The 16,243-nt window shown below is 39.7% G+C and overlaps 1 protein-coding gene across 2 annotated transcripts; it reads left to right on the top strand.

The window, feature by feature from the left end:
* The first annotated feature begins 2,306 nt into the window (after nucleotides 1-2,306).
* Nucleotides 2,307-15,773, top strand: LOC148332271 (ATP-sensitive inward rectifier potassium channel 12-like). 2 transcript variants are annotated; one of them, XM_088302591.1, is made up of 5 exons: nucleotides 2,307-2,430; nucleotides 6,096-6,323; nucleotides 10,122-10,251; nucleotides 11,065-11,241; nucleotides 13,081-15,773. In XM_088302591.1, exons 4-5 carry the CDS (start codon nucleotides 11,150-11,152, stop codon nucleotides 14,699-14,701), a joined length of 1,713 nt encoding a protein of 570 aa, XP_088158717.1. In that variant the 5' UTR covers nucleotides 2,307-2,430; nucleotides 6,096-6,323; nucleotides 10,122-10,251; nucleotides 11,065-11,149; the 3' UTR covers nucleotides 14,702-15,773. The 2 variants fall into 2 exon arrangements, with proteins under 2 accessions (XP_088158717.1, XP_088158716.1); XM_088302590.1 differs by lacking the exon at nucleotides 10,122-10,251 and having other exon boundaries at nucleotides 2,308-2,430.
* The last annotated feature ends 470 nt before the right edge of the window (nucleotides 15,774-16,243 follow it).

Genomic DNA, 16,243 nt, shown 5'->3' with positions numbered 1-16,243 from the left:
ACACAGATGGTTGCTATGACAGTGAATCAGCATGGAAGTGAAATAAAAGACAACGGCACCATCTGATCCTTGAACAGAGCAGACCAGAACAAATGGTTTAAATTTGGTAAGGCCTTTTATTTGTGACTGTGCAATGACTGCCCAGTAACTACAAAGCAAGTAATTAAGCAGTGTAGGAAGCAGTGATATTAGGAAAACAATGTACCATCTGTCTGAATTGATTAACAGCTGAATTTTTTTTATTATTGTGCCATGCATACAATAGTACGTCCAGCCCGCATGGGCTTATAAAACACCAGTGAGAATGACCAAGATTGTAAACAACAACAATAGCAGCAAGAATTTGCCAAAAACAGTCTCTTGTCTTTCAAAATAGATTTAAATGTAAAATTTAAATGGTAAAAACAACCAAATCAAAACACCATTTAATAATTTTTTCATCTGGCTTTCATCAGGCTTATATCATTGATTCTAAAATTGGTTCTAAAAATTGACAGAGGGGCCGGACCAGGAGCAGATGGATGGAGTGTTTTGGTAACCAAAAAAATTCATTTAATTTTAAATGAAAGTGAACAAAAACATTACAACAGTACATGTCTTTGAAAAACTACAGTATTTAGAAAATAATTATTAAATAATAATTATTATTATTCATTTAATTTTTTTCACCTTCGACGGGCCGGATTGAAACGTTTAACGGGCCGCATGTGGCCCCCGGGCCGTAGTTTGCCCACACCTGTCATAAAGTGTACAATATGAAAAAAAAAAACACACACGCATTTTGCAATCTGTTATCTTCGGGTAATATTACTAAATCGACTAGTTTCAATGATCAAGGGAAAATACTCTACCTCAACTGAACAACCAAAGATCTTTGACTTCGACAGAAATGAGAAAAAAACTTTTGTTAATCTGCAAATTGTTGTCAGTTTAGGTTTTAACAGAACATGTATCATGTTTAAGCTCATAAATAACAGGTTGATTAAATAATGAAATTATAAATGGACCAACTGGAACCATCAAGTCAAAGTGTTCCAATTGTTGAAGCTGCTTTTCCTTTGAGATTTCAGCCACGGGGGGGCATCTATGTAGAGGCTTACAATTCTGTGTGTGTGTGTGTGTGGTTTGCGTGTGTGTATGCAGCCCAACTTTTTAAACAAACCTCTAAAGCCCCTGAGGCAAAGGGCTATAATTAAACACGTTGGCAATAGCAATTAACAGACAACTATTTTTTACCTCATGCTGGTTGTTATGCAATCTGTTGCTTAATTGCTCGAGTGTGTTGATACAGAGCAGTTAGCTCAAAAACAACTTCTGCTTCAAAGTTTGTCAGATAGTACTGCACTTTTTATGTTACAGCTAAACTTGTTGTATTTTGTTATATATTAAGCTGTTTTGGCAATAATTTCATACTTGAAGGTTTTACTAACACCGGTTAGAGTTGAGAAGCAAACTAGCAATTAGGATCGTTATCAGGCTCCTTCTGAGCTTGCTGATGAGCTGATCGTTTGAATCAGGTGTGTTGCAGCAGGGAGAGATGGAAAAATCGCAGGAAAGCAGCCTTCGAGTTTGACACGTATGTCTTGAGCGGAGTTTACCGATCAACGTCACCTCAGTCGAGAGGTCACACACCAACACAGCACTCCTAACCCTGTTACAACACTCCGCTTCGCCCCCCCCAAGGCTGGTATTGATCAGGACCAGCGATCATGCTTGGATCCAGAACTCAGTAACTTTAGCTCTGCTTTTTATTATCCTTTGAACAGTCATGCATTATTTATATTTCATTTAATGATAAAAAAAAACATTTTACATGTCAGATTGTCCTCAGAAGATTCTTTACACCATAAGCAAAGAGTCCAGTGGTGGGCCGTCAAGGTCTTCAAGGCCTTCTCTGCTGGCCTAACATAAAATCAAGAAATCATGATCATATTCTTCACATTGATGTCATATTATATCCTAGTGTTGTATTTTTAGGTGAGAGTTTTTATCCAATCAGAATTCAGCTAGCTCGTGTTGCCAGGCAAATTTCATAGTAGCACACACTATTCGTCCGAGGCCTTCAGACACAATCATGCGGGCGTCTCTTCCTGTGTGAGTGTTAGGGCTCATACAGTCGATAGGCAGTTGCGATAGCCAATCAGATCACGAGTTGGTTACAGTGAGCCTTCTCGCTGGCCTTACGCTGAAGGTGAAGAACGCGGCTTGTGATTAGATACTCACTCAGAGGGGGCAGCGCTATGCGAAATCAACACCCTAAAGTCGTAACTGGCAACCGTTCAAAAATCTTAAATATATTCTCGCTTTTTTTAAACAACAATAGCCGAAAGAGGGAAAAGTGTGGATTTAATTGCAGATTCACTTGAGAAGCCATTTTCAAGACGGACCTTTCAAGAGAAGCCAGGTCGTCGAATACTCGCTCAGAACTGTGTAAGTGTGATTCTGTATAGCATTTGTCCAGCCGTGAATGATAGTATTGCCACTGTCATATACATTCAAAAGATCACAACAGTTTTGTATTTTCTCAGAAATGCTTCATAGATTATGAGCTGTGTGGTGCGCACGATTTTATAGGTAAAACCTTAAAACTAAAAAATTAAAATACATGGATCTAAAAAAAAAATTAAAAAATGGATGAGCTAGGGGAGGAAAAAGTAAAGACATTTTTAAAATCAGTGTTAAAATTCCCTCTAGGGATGCATGAAGCCATCTCTGATAAAATGTGTTGTCGACCATTTTAATTGTTGAAAAAATAGGTGTGGATGTTCCACTCTGAGCCTTTTTGCAAAAGAGAAAGCCTAATGGCAAATCGTAAATAGCACGTTTGTGTGATTTCCAGGGACGTTACCTAATTGACCTCACAATTTAACCCGAGTACAAGAAAATACTGTGTTCTTGAGGAGACTCCAAATGCGTTTTGCATGATTTGACTTCCTAACCACAACATTAGATACAGCTGTAAAGCCAATACAAGAACTATGTTGTTCTTAAATGTCTAATAATCCCAATTTAGCTATACGTGGACACAAAGTATCGCAACTGCCAGTATGATGCCGTGACGTTCCACATTCATTCAAACTACAACCACAATAATAAATATATTCTTCAATGAATGGGTATTCATCTCGCCATGACACTCAAAACTGAAGAAAAACTCTTACTTGATCTTTCTAGATTTACAAATCCCCGGACTCCTTTCTTTTTTTTTTATCAAATCAATATTTAGATGAAATGTATTTATTCGCTGGAGACCCCGCTCTTACTGTGCGCCTCGGCCTGCTTTTCTAAAAACATGTTGACCTGGATGAGCTCTCAAAGTGAGTAATTGGCTCTCATGACATGTGAGCTTGGGAGTCATCAAGCGGGGCCATGGAGACAGAAAATACATCAACACTCCTCATCATCGCCATATGAAATCTAAAAATGGACTAAAGAGGAGAGTTGCCATGATGCTATTGAGGGCCGCCGGTGGTTATTTCAATTCCTGACCTTCTTTGTGAGATTTATGTCTGGACGATTTAAGTTTCCATGTAGAGAGTGTTGGAGTTAATACCCCCAAAAATAATAATAATAATAATAATAATAATGAAACCAAAATTGTATTAACATTTCCGTAAAAAAAAAATTAAATAATGGAATGAAACAAAATTTCACATTAATAAAACTCAAGACCCGATTTCTTTATTTGTGGCACAATTCTGTGAAAAAGTTTGCAAATTTGTCCTCAAGCTGAAATGAAATTTGGAACCTTGAACTCAAACTAACTAATTACAGTGAACATTTCCTTCATTTTTGTCTTTGTAAATTAAATTCATATATAAGCTTTATGAAGTGCATGTTCATTATATTTATTGTTCATATATCAGATGTTTTTTTTTTTTTTTTTTTTTTCATTCCTATTACCGATCTATAACGCTGGTAAGGCCACAACAATGTAAATTTGCTTTTCTTTTCGCTAAGCACGGTCACTTTCCTTAGTATTCGCCTACTACAACGGCATGTTGAAAAAACAATGAATATAATAACATTGCTCCTGAGTAAGTGCCGCTCATGTTTTGGAATAAAACAACGTGTGAATAAATCATCATGCTGCTAAAAAAACAGTAACAACTTTTTGCTTCATTCAAATGTGTTACTTGGACATCATGTTCCTCGGACGGCGAGTTCATCTCGGCCCACACATTCCTTTTGTCAGCCCACGCCGGCGAACCGCTGGCCTCCGACCCTCAGCCCACGCTTCAGGGCACTGTATTACAGGATCCCCCTATGCACTTAAACACCCACCTGTTGTTTCACCAATCTAAAAAGAATGTAGTTTTAAAAAGAAACCGTGTGTGTTTATATGCGTGAGAACTGCTAAGATACAGTTGCCATGGAAACGAAAAAGTTTGGTCTGATTTGCAGTCATGTCTAAAAGCAAAACAGTTTCAAAATATAGCCTCAAAGCAGCGCGTATATATACAGTACTGCTCATGACATCAATTTGTTTAAGGATATTTTTTTTCACGCGGTCGGTGTGGTTTTGTACAGAACCTAAAAATGACATGTCCCAAAGTGAAGTCACTCGCTTTCCCTTTCACGTGTAATTACTCGTACAAGTGACTGTTATGTAACGCCTGTTTAATCAGCACGTAATGTCAATGAACTTAATCACTCCTTTTGGCATCCGCCTGCATCTGAGGTCGACTTGGGGAGGATCACTGTCGTGAAGCATCAGATTCTGTGCGGTTATCGTTAAAGTATGGGACAGTCAAGGAATTTGAAAAAATATTTTTTTTTCATAAATTGAAATTTGAAATAAATTCATAAATTTGATGGTTGCTCCGGTCTCACACTTACTTCTGTTGCAGCCATCAGGAGTTAAATTATCAATCAAGACTTTGAAAAAAGAAATATACAGGCCATACCACGAGATGCAAAAGCACATCTCAGCAAAAAAAATCGGAAGGGAGGATTCGATTTTGCTAAGATATGAGCCACAAAATTTTTCGAGCACGGTTTTATGCACTGATGAGACCAAGAGTAATCAAGGTTAAATTTATTGAGGTACATTTTTTATTTAGCTTTAATGTGCAGTACATTGAAACATTACTTAGGTGTATTTTGCCCTAAAATTCTTCACATTTTGACATTTTGACTTTATTACTCTAAAATGAATTACAATTAATTTTCTTATAGTTTCACTTTATTTTATGAATGACAATTGTTTTTTCATGTACTATCATGACTTCATTGTCTATTTTTTTCTCGTATTAAAATCTATGGCTATTTCTTTCGCCTTTACTCTTGCATGATTCAAAAATTTGAATATGATATTTCAACTTTCTTCCTATAAATCTTGGGATGATGTTTTTCCTGAAATATCACAACTTTGTCATATTATTACTTTGCCTCCCTCGGAATATTCTAATTACATTTTTCGATGAGTTTTGCAAGTGAAATTTGGACCTTACGCTGACAAAATTGTCTTTTTTACTTCTAATACTACAACTTTAGGAAATCGATCTCTGTTATTTTTTATTGATATTGAGCGCTACTAAAGTTTTGGGTTTTAAAGCCGTTTGAAAGTGATACTTGGATGGTCAATTATGTTGTTTGCTGCTTGATAAAGTTTGAAAATCACTGATATTAATAACGAATGGACAGAAGTAAATAAATAAACAAATAAATAAACAAATAAATAAATAAATAAATAGAAAAGAGTGGACCATTTATGTTATTGAATAGTAACCACAAACAATTGGGGGTTAGCTTTTCCATAATTTCACCTTTTGCCTTTCACTTGGCAGTTTAAATATCTGAAAATACTGAAAATAAAATGGCAATTATCACATTTGCTCTCAACCGAGCCATGTCTTTTTCTAAATCATTACAAATAAAACTCCCTTCAGTGTTGGGATTATTTTAGGTTCTGTTTTATTCACCGACAGTGAAATTCAAAATAATCACTTAACATTGACAAATTTTGTGATGTTTGATTTGAAGTCTGACTTGTGGTATATTTCCACACAATGGGCAAAACAATAGCAAATGTAAATAGGAAGATAATCAGACCTCTCTCTCCCTCTCTCTCTCCCTCATACTATCACTCACAGGCACACAGGCAAGCACAGATCGAGGCAGATGCACAAGCGAGGCAGCAGTGAAACGCTTCACCACAATGGAGCGACGATGACCAAGCTCAGATTGGAGAAATTTACAAGTTTGTGCAAGACAAAGGACAGAAAAAGTAGTTGTGTAAATATACAAGGGAGGCGCGAAGTAAGCAGTGACCCGACTCAGGATGACAATCTTGGAATGATTCACACTGCTCGAAGACCAAGGTGAGTGTCATATTTTATTTGGAGTATGCTTCACTTGAAATATGATCATCGTGTTCATGATAAGATAAACGCTGATTAGTTTGCTTCGGGAACAAGAACTTTATCTTGCGTACTTGATGCGTTCATTTCAGATTTGATTGAAAATGCAAAAATATAAAACCATGTTGAATAACTCTTTCAACTCAAATAATTAAACCTAAACTTTCAGAAACACGTGGATCAATACTTCAACAAAACGTTCATCTGGCTGAGTAAGTCGACTGTAAAACATGCGGCCAATCTAAACAGTGTGAAGGGAAAATTGTATGTATGAATGGGCAAAATCATTTTCCAATTTAGCGACGAGTTGGGGCTCGTCCACCAAATACCCACCGCCCCCTCATCCCCCCTCCCCTTGGCGCCTGTCGATTGTTCCTGCAGGCCGTGCATCGATTTCAGCACTGGACAGCTCCCGTGGCCTCAATCAGGCCCACGTACGTCACACACGCTGCTTCGTCTGCAAGCTGCCCCATCATAACTTGTGCTTGCATACTTTGAAGCATTGATTGCAGTCAAGGGTGGAAACGTCGTTGGCATTTTCAACTGTGTTATGTCAGTTAATCAAATTTGAGGAAGGAAAATTTAAGTCAATAGAAAAACAGTCATCCAGAGAACATTTTTGGAGGCTCACAAAAAACATTTTTGTGCAATGATTTGTTTAACCATTCACTTCAGCCAAGTAAAAAAAAAAAAAAAAAAAATCTTTGACGTCTTTAGCCGTCAATGGTAGTAAATGGGTTAACTCATTACAGTATTGAATTGGAATATTTTTATAGCACAACTTCAGCCAAGTAAAAAAAATAAATCTTTGACGTCTTTAGCCGTCAATGGTAGTAAATGGGTTAACTCATTACAGTATTGAATTGGAATATTTTTATAGCACAGAATGTTGCAAAAATTTTTAATATACCATCTTTTGAATGGGAAAGTTGTAATATTCTACTTTTTTTGCCCAAAAAGTGTTCCCATGAACATGTGGCATACATGCTTCTTGAACTTTAACACTAAAATAATTTAAACTACATTCAAAGTCACAATTTAGTTGCGTAGTTTTACAGTAAATGGAATGTAATTTAATTGTAGGATGGACTGTAGTAGATTTATTTTTAAAATTGCATCAATTGTTTATGTCATGGGGTTTTTGAGTTTTTAAAAGAACCACAGCGATGCATAAAGTCATCAAAACTACTCTGTATTTTCATCCTCCTTTTGAAAACATTCCATTATTTCACACTTTCATTCTCTTTTTTTTTTTTCTTTTAGTAAATACCATTAGATGCAGTAACATCCTCTGATGTCATAATCTCTTCATCTTAATCTGTATTGTCTTCTTTTCCCTTTACACTTTGTACGATCTGTAAACGCCTCACTTTTCTCATGAAGACTCTTTCACACATGCATCAATTGTGTCTTCAATTTATCTTCTTCTCATTGTTCATCACATAATTAGATCTCAGATTACACTGGACAATTCAGGCCGGGTCTCGTGGCAAGCACCTTTCATATTGTTGTTTGGACTGAGAGATTAAGAGGCATGGTAATCTGGTATTTGACCGGGGCTTTCTCCATCGTTTGCCTTGCATGAGATTATGTTGGTTTCGCTGACATATTTGAATAAGGCTGACGTCAAGCATGAGGGATCTTCTCCCCGATGAATCTTGATTAGATCACGTGGCTGCCGATTCATGTGATGTGCTGCAATTTCACTTCTGTTGCTTTGCTCAGTCACTACTAAATTGCAATTGAGAGTTTTTATTTTCGAAGTTGTTTGCTGTGCTGAAGTACTACTTTTAATATTTTATCTTAAAATGCATCCAATGACGTGTCCGGTCAGAGTTTGAATTTACACGTGACAAACTCAATTCGTTTGTGCTTGTTGGGTCCTGAAAATATTTGGGTTTCCAATCAAATGATGAACATGAGACAAAAGTTCACAATTCTAGCTTTTATCTCACGGTTAAACATCTTGGGACAGAGCACCAGCAAAAGTCTTGGAACGGACAATATTAAATTGTGAAAAACATTTTATATTTGTTGGTACAAACCCAACTTGCAATAACTGCATCACGAATATGAACATTGACTTCAACAGACTGCAGCCATTTTCAGTTCTTGTTTGTTTCTCGGTTTTTGGTTCTCTTTTCAGTCTCCTCTTCGGGAGATAAAAATGCATGCTCAATTGGGTTAAGGTCTGGTGGTTGACTTGGTCAGTCTAAAGTCTTCTACTTGTCCCCCCTGATCTTGGAAGTCCTTTGTTGTGTTGGCAGTGTTTTGGGGTGTTTGTCCTGTTGCATGAAAAATCTTCTCCTGATTAGTTTGGATGCATTTTACTGTCAATTCTCAGACAAAATGGTTCACTTCAGATCACATTCTGTTGCGACCTTCAAATACTTCAAAAGAAGAACTCTACCTCTACCAAAATTTGCAAAAATAATTGTAAGGCCTGATTTTTTATTTTTATTTTATTTATTCATTTATTTTTTAAAGAAGTCCAGAGATGAGCCACAAAAGTTTTGAACCAAAGTATTATGGTCTGACAAGACCAAGATGAACTTCGTCCAAAGTGAAAGAAAGGCAACATGCAGAAAGAAAGGATCTGCTATTCATGACATATGGTGGAGATAATTTCATGGCTTGGGCAAGCATGGCTGCTTCTGAAACCAGCTCACAAGTTTTTATTGATGATGTAACTCCTGCTGGATGATTGCTTAGCGCACACACATCCGCTTCTCCGTTCTGAGGTTGCAGGTTGAAACCTAACCCTCACGCCTTCTTGTGTGGCGTTTGCATGTTTTTCCCGTGCTTTTGTGGGTACTCCCGTTTCCTCTCGCATTCCCAAAAAAACACGCATGCTGGTTTGATGGAACACTCGAAATTGTCCGTGGGTGTGATTGTGAGTGCTTGTTTTATTATTTGTGCCCCGCGATTAGCTTGGCTGATTCAGGATATACCTCAACTCTTGCCCAATGACAGCTCGGATACGCTCCAGCTTAGATAAGAATTGTCAACCAGAACTTTTCATTTCATGGCCACAGTTAAAAGTATCCTAGTTACATAAAATGCAACACCTGATCCGAGGTGAACATGCAACAACTCAGTGACTCTCAGCCAAGCAGCTGATGTGCGACTCTTGTACTTGTGTGCTGCTCTGAGCTCCTTTTCGGAGCTGCTCATCTTTAAGGACTTTGTCAGGAAAAGGGGCTGAGATTTCATGTAGAGGACATTTTCCTCCAGATGCCGGAGTCATCTTGTTGACGTCATCCTCCTGTTTCGGGATTATCCAGTTGAAAATCACCCGATATCCGGCCAATCAGCAGCCAGTTGGCGACATCTGTCCTTGGTGCAACAGGGAAAGAAGTCTGGGAGCGTCACAAACATTACATGACACTAAATCCCATCAGGATGTGTGCTCGAGAGTCTTTGAATGGTTTGCATGAATGGGAGATTGTTTATCGTTTGATTCGGCGTGGGTATCGAGCAAAGGCTTTTAAATCGCGGTTGTTGGAAATATTCCCAAGACCATCCATTATCTTGCTTTAACGCAACGCACTCATGTCAAAGTGATTCACAAACCACCGATGCCCTTTCGGATTGCATGCGATTGACCCGCTATTGGTTATGCAACGCGGTACTTTTTGGTGGTGCTGCTTCTGACATAATATAGCCGAGCAAAATCACCTCTCAACCTTGTCATCTGGCCAACCAGCAGATCAATTGTTCCTCTAACAGTAGATTACCACTGATTCATGTCTTTTTTAGACCTTTGTCCCCACCGATGGCCGTCTGGTTTTCCACCCGTGGTTGGCCTGAAGCTCCCTAAGGCAAACCACTAGAAAGAACCTGATCGATAAGCTTTCATTACGCAAAACCGTCTGCCCGGTGCATTAGGGTAAGGCCAAATGCTTGATTTTTGACATTTGGTTGGATGTTTGGATATTTTGGACGCCATCAAAAGTGAGGCACAAACATGGAACTTGAGCAGACCAGTCCCAGTCTAAGATATATAACTCAATCCATTGTCTTGAAAACACGATGCCATTAGAGTAAGTCAGGCATATTTATAATAATAGATCATTTTTAATTTTAATATATCGTACATTTCATGTCACTCAAAAGATTTCCCTCACTTTTTGTATAAGCCCTACTGAAGTCTCATGAGACCAGAGAGAACATTTTGCAAAATTATTATAGTTTTCTAAAATTGCTAAAATAAGTAACACTAAAGAAAGAAAAATAAGTTACACAATGAAATGCAAATGATTTAAACAACAAAAAAAGAAGATGATCTGAAACTGCATCTTATATTTATAAAACTAACTATAATTACAATGAAATTTTATTTCATTTTCTCCTTCGTCAACTATATCATGAGCTGTCAGGGTTCATTGTTCGCGTATTTATTGCGTTATTTGTGTCTGTCCGTATAGAAAAAGCAACGACTAAAAGTCGTTGGAGGATTGAAGTTTACTTAACTTTATTACGCAATGCCCATTGTGACCTTTTGTTGACTACCAAAACTAAAACTAACACTAAAACTAAGAAGAACTAAATTAAAATGAAGCATTTTTGGAAAAATAAAAGCAAAAGCAAACTAAAACTAAGAGAAAAATCCCAAACTGTACAATGTTACCTTGGTATGTAATGGTATATTTTGCTGCTAATTGTTTTATTTCATTGTATTTTGCTTTCTTTTTATTCTCAGAAAATGTCATGAGAAGAAACTGGTTACAAATGCAAGACCGACCTGAGCTCCTACTACATCATCTCAGGCCAGCAACAGTATTTTCATGGTTGGAACTGCCCGTCCCAACCTTCATTACTGCCCTTGCAGACATAGACTGATGATCACCATTGCCATGGGAGCAGTGCGAGTCAACAGGTAAGATACAGAAAACGTGCATTACATAACAAACTTGAAAAAGTACAACAGGGATTGCTAACGTCATGATATATTGTTTAACTTGTTTTCAGATGAAGTGTAGAGCAGGGACTTCTAAGATACGATATTCAACTTTGTAAGAGTTTTGCAGAGAATATATATTTTAATGCAAAAATTTGGTTGAGCAGCTCAAGAAGGCATGCTCAGTCGTTTAATTATTTTATCATTGTGGGCTTAAAGTATTTTTTTCATTCAAAACCTTCATGTAGTTATGACTTTCCCACTGGCTCGAGTCGCAAATACGGGATATATTGCCGTAGGAGGAGTGTTCTGTTGTAGGTGTGGAAAAATTCACATGGCACTCACAACCGTGAATGTATAGTTTCACGCAGAGCTTCTATCTCGTTTGATTGGCTGGAAAATCATGACGTGACATCGTACTACTCCAGCGTTGGCGGCTGTAAAGCACATTACAAAGACAGCATGAGCTACCACGTACAGCACGGCGGATCAATCTCCTGAATGTGGCGGTTCATTGCCCTCGCTTGGAACCAGTGCATGCAGGCTGCGGTGGTGAAAAGAGAAATTCAAGTCCTTACCAGCACCCACATTTTATCTGTATCAAAACCCTTCAACAACGTTTTGTGGAAATAGGTTTCATAATAACAAAATATAGTTTGGTCTTATCTCTCATTTCCATGTTTTCGACGAATCACATTCATTCCAAGGGTTAGTGCTAGGGTTAGTGTTAGGGGTAAGGTAGGGTCAGGGGTAGGGTTAGTTGTTAGGGTTAGGGTTAGGGTAGGGTTAGTGGTTGGGTTAGGGTTTGGGGTAGGGTTTATGGTAGGGTTACGGATTGGGTTAGTGGGTTAGGATAGGTTTGGGTTTGGGGTAGTGTTAGGGTTAGGTTAGGTTAGGGGTAGGGTTAGGTTTAGGGGTGGGGTATGGTTTGGGTTAGAGGTAGGATTACTGGGTTAGGGTTAGTGAAATGGTTAGGTTATAGGGGACTAGGGTTAGGGTAAGGTTAGGGTTAGTTGTTAGGGATGATGGTAGGGTTAGGGTAGGTTTAGGGTTAAGGGTTAAGGGTTTAGGGTTAGGGTTAGGGTTAGGGTTAGGGTTAGGGTTAGGGTTTGGGTTTGGGTTTGGGTTAGGGTTTAGGGTTAGGGTTAGGGTTAGGGTTAGGGTTTGGGTTCAGGTTAAGGTTACGGGTAGGTGTACGGTTAGGAGTAGAGTTAGGGTTAGGTTATTTCTAAATATAGGTTATTTGGATTTTACCCACCGTTCTATTGTTTTCTACCTTAATGTTGATATTAGACATAAATTATTTTTTTACTCATGATTAAGACTTCACTGAAGTTCAGCGTGTTGTCGGCTGTGGCTGGGACTGCAAGGCATCTTGTCAAATACGGGGCACTCCGTGCCATCAAGACATCGTACAATCTTCTTTATTAAGCAGAATCTTATTGCAAGTGTTGCCGTGATGTGACTGCTCATTTATTTCGAAAAAAAAGTTAAGCCGCACTTTCGATGGAAGGTGCGCCCTTCTCAGTGGTCTTTGGCAGGTTCTTCCGGTCAGCCGACGGAACATTGAAATAGGAAATGTTATTTTAAAGTGAAAACAATTCCGGGATAATTGAAATGTCAGTCCAGTCGGTTCTCAACCTTCAAAGCCCAACGGTAGTTGGGACATACTTCAGCTTCCCTAGGACAGGATAGACTGTTGGAAAGGGATGGATGACTCCTGTGTGTGTTTATCTTGTCAGGCTTTGCAACACAACAGAAACCTCTGGTGAGAAAATATTCAATGTTACAAGAATACACTCTTCTTCTGTTTTCCAGATACAGCATTGTTTCCACAGACGAAGATGCCCTGAAGATCTCAGCCTTGGGCCTCCACAACGGCCATAGTCCTCTGACTCAGCAGACCCTGACGGGGTCGTGCATGCAAGCCGAGGATGAAGGAGCAGGAAAATATCCCGCAGGCGAAGAAGGACGAGGGTCTTTGTCTCTCAAAGTGACGGATGACTCCATGGTCCACAACAGCTGCCGGGCTTCGCCGTCATGTCGACACGCCGGCGTCGACCTGAGCACCGGTCGTCTACGCAGCCGATTTGTGAAAAAGAATGGCCAGTGTAACGTCGTCTTTGATAACATGGAGGATAAGCAACGTCGATACCTGGCTGACATATTTACCACCTGTGTGGACATACGCTGGCGCTACCTGCTGCTCATCTTCACCGCCACCTTCCTTTTGTCGTGGTTGTTTTTCGGTCTGGTCTTCTGGGGAGTGGCGCTGGCTCATGGAGACTTTGACCTTCACTTCCCTGTGAAAGAAGAAGACTCTCAGAGCAAGGCCGAAGACAGGCAGGACAAGTGGCGGCCGTGTATCCTGCACATCCAGGGTTTTATCGGGGCATTCCTCTTCTCCATAGAAACACAAACCACCATCGGCTACGGCTTTCGCTGTGTCACCGAAGAATGCCCGGTGGCTGTGGTGACCGTGGTGGTGCAGTCCATCGTGGGATGCATTATTGACTCCTTCATGATCGGCACCATCATGGCCAAGATGGTGCGTCCCAAGAAACGGGCTCAGACCCTGCTATTCTCACATCACGCCGTCATCGCCTTGCGAGACGGGAAGCTGTGTCTCATGTGGCGCCTGGGCAACATGCGGAAGAGCCACATTGTGGAAGCGCATGTGCGAGCCCAGCTCATTAAGCCCAAAGTGACGGCAGAGGGCGAGTACCTTCCTTTGGAGCAGACAGACATAGATGTCGGCTACGATGACGGTCTGGACCGGTTGTTTCTGGTGTCGCCACTTGTGGTGGTCCACGAGATCAACAAGACCAGTCCTCTGTATGACCTGAGCAGTGCTGACCTTCAGAAGGAAGACTTTGAGATCGTGGTCATCCTGGAAGGCATGGTCGAGGCCACGGCGATGACCACTCAGGCCCGAAGCTCCTATTTGGCCAAGGAGATCTTGTGGGGTCACCGCTTTGAACCGGTGGTCTTTGAGAAGGGGAGCCGCTACCACGTGGACTATTCTCGCTTCCACAAGACATACGAAGTGCCAACAACACCACACTGCAGTGCCAGGGAGCTCAGTCAAAAGGAAGGTAACGGACGGCCGCCCTCGTCCTCCACTTCGAGTTTCTCGCGCTCCCCATCCCCCTTTGTTCCGAGGGCCGCCCGCCACCTCCTTGGCCTCCACTCCCCGAGCGCTTTCTGTTACGAGAACGAAGTTGCACTTTGTTGCGGAGACGATGAAGAGGAAGTGGAGGCGGGCAGCCGTGACCGAGCAGTAAGTTTGCAAGATGACCTTCCCGTGGGTTTTAAGGAGACATTCGTAAAGGAGCAAATGGTTGAGATGCTGTGTGTGCTGGACACCGAGAACCAGATCAGTCTGGACAAACTGCAGCCCGGTCTGCCTTTATACATCAGTCGGGAGTCTGGAGTCTAACGGCAATCTTCTCTTTGAGCGCATCCAACCAAAGCATTGCACTAATGGTGAATTCAAGAATCAATTCACTTTTTGAACTATACATCTGATGATAGGGAAGGATAGTTTTTGTAGGTGTGTTATAAGATTGTGTCTCGGCTGGCTCTGGATCGAGGAAATTGTACATTTTCATAGGCATTGATCGAGTCAGGTATTGATTAACCTCCTCCAACAAGTTCATCTCAAAGACTTCCTTGTTTTAGTCACTATAACCTGTTTATGATCTACAAATGAATCAAGCTTTTGTTCTTGATTTGACTTCATTTTTTTTTGTAAATATAGTGTGCTGTTATTTCAATATGGAACTGATCAATTTAGTCCAGATTCATCAGATATGCTAGGAATATGACATGTTAGGGTGCTATCACACCTCTAGTTCACTTTCTCCTGTGCGAATCAGTCAACGGGTTTGTAAACTTGGTCCTCGGTTTCCCTGATTATTCAGTGACTTTTCGTACGGTTAAAAAAAAAAAATTCAAAGCAAACAAACCCAGTGACTTCAACCAAATTTTTTTTTTCAGAGACAGGCAAAAGATTTGTTGTATGCGCTGACATCGTTTTCAAGAGTTACTGTTTTTGTACTTGAGAAAAGGAACTGCACAGATGGCCGTGGAAACGACCTTGAGTGTGTTTAAAACTGACCAAAGGGCGCTTTGTCGTCAGTTTGGGTCGACAAAATCAGACATTTTGATATAAGTAGTCCATCCATAGTTTCATTCATTCATGATCAAGCAAAATCACACCAGAGGTCATTTTTAATGGAATGAAACTGATTAAATGGAGTCCTTTATTCTCACTATTTAAACATCATTATTTTCTTCGTTTAACATCCCGAAAAGGAGAAGTCGTGAGTTGCAACAACAGAAAAAAAAATCACAAGTTATGATCAAATTTAAATAACTGTAAACCATGTACTGTACAGAAGAGGAAAATGCACTTTATTCTTCTTTTATCAGTAGATACAAACACAGTGTGTTGTTTTGTATGATAAAACTATCTAATAAAAACAGTTTTTATTGTTGCAGTATAATGATACGAATTGTCCTTGCTTGCACATTTTGCGCAACACACACTTTCTGATCCGCCTCACCGTCTGTGTCCACTTCTTGACTTTCAGTTCGGTTCAAAGATGATCCAGGTAAGCACTGACGTGTGTGTGCAAGATTTGTTGTGAGATGTGAACTATTGAAAATTAATCCACACATTATTGTATTATAGTACAGCATTTGGGCAGCTCTTTCTCCTGGTTCTGGAATAAAGTTGCACGTAGGTGGACAATAAATATTACAATTTATATTTTGTAATATACAAGTGAAACTGTTCTTTTTTTTAGGTCAGTCACTAAGAAAGATAGATTTAATGTACAACCCTAATATTTAAAGTTTGTCCACAAACACCAAATTGTCAATCGCTAATGTTGGTAGCGATTTAGCTAGCTACCTGCTACATATCAGGAAAACCAATTAATCTAACTAATCAATAATTACACATGCTTCTTCTGTA

This window comes from Idiotropiscis lumnitzeri, chromosome 8 (genome assembly GCF_059441095.1).
Source record: "Idiotropiscis lumnitzeri isolate Australia: NSW breed Sydney's pygmy pipehorse chromosome 8, RoL_Ilum_1.0, whole genome shotgun sequence".
Lineage (NCBI taxonomy): Eukaryota > Metazoa > Chordata > Actinopteri > Syngnathiformes > Syngnathidae > Idiotropiscis > Idiotropiscis lumnitzeri.
The sequence above is the reverse complement of the archived record's forward strand: the minus strand, read 5'-3'. Positions and strand labels throughout refer to the sequence as shown.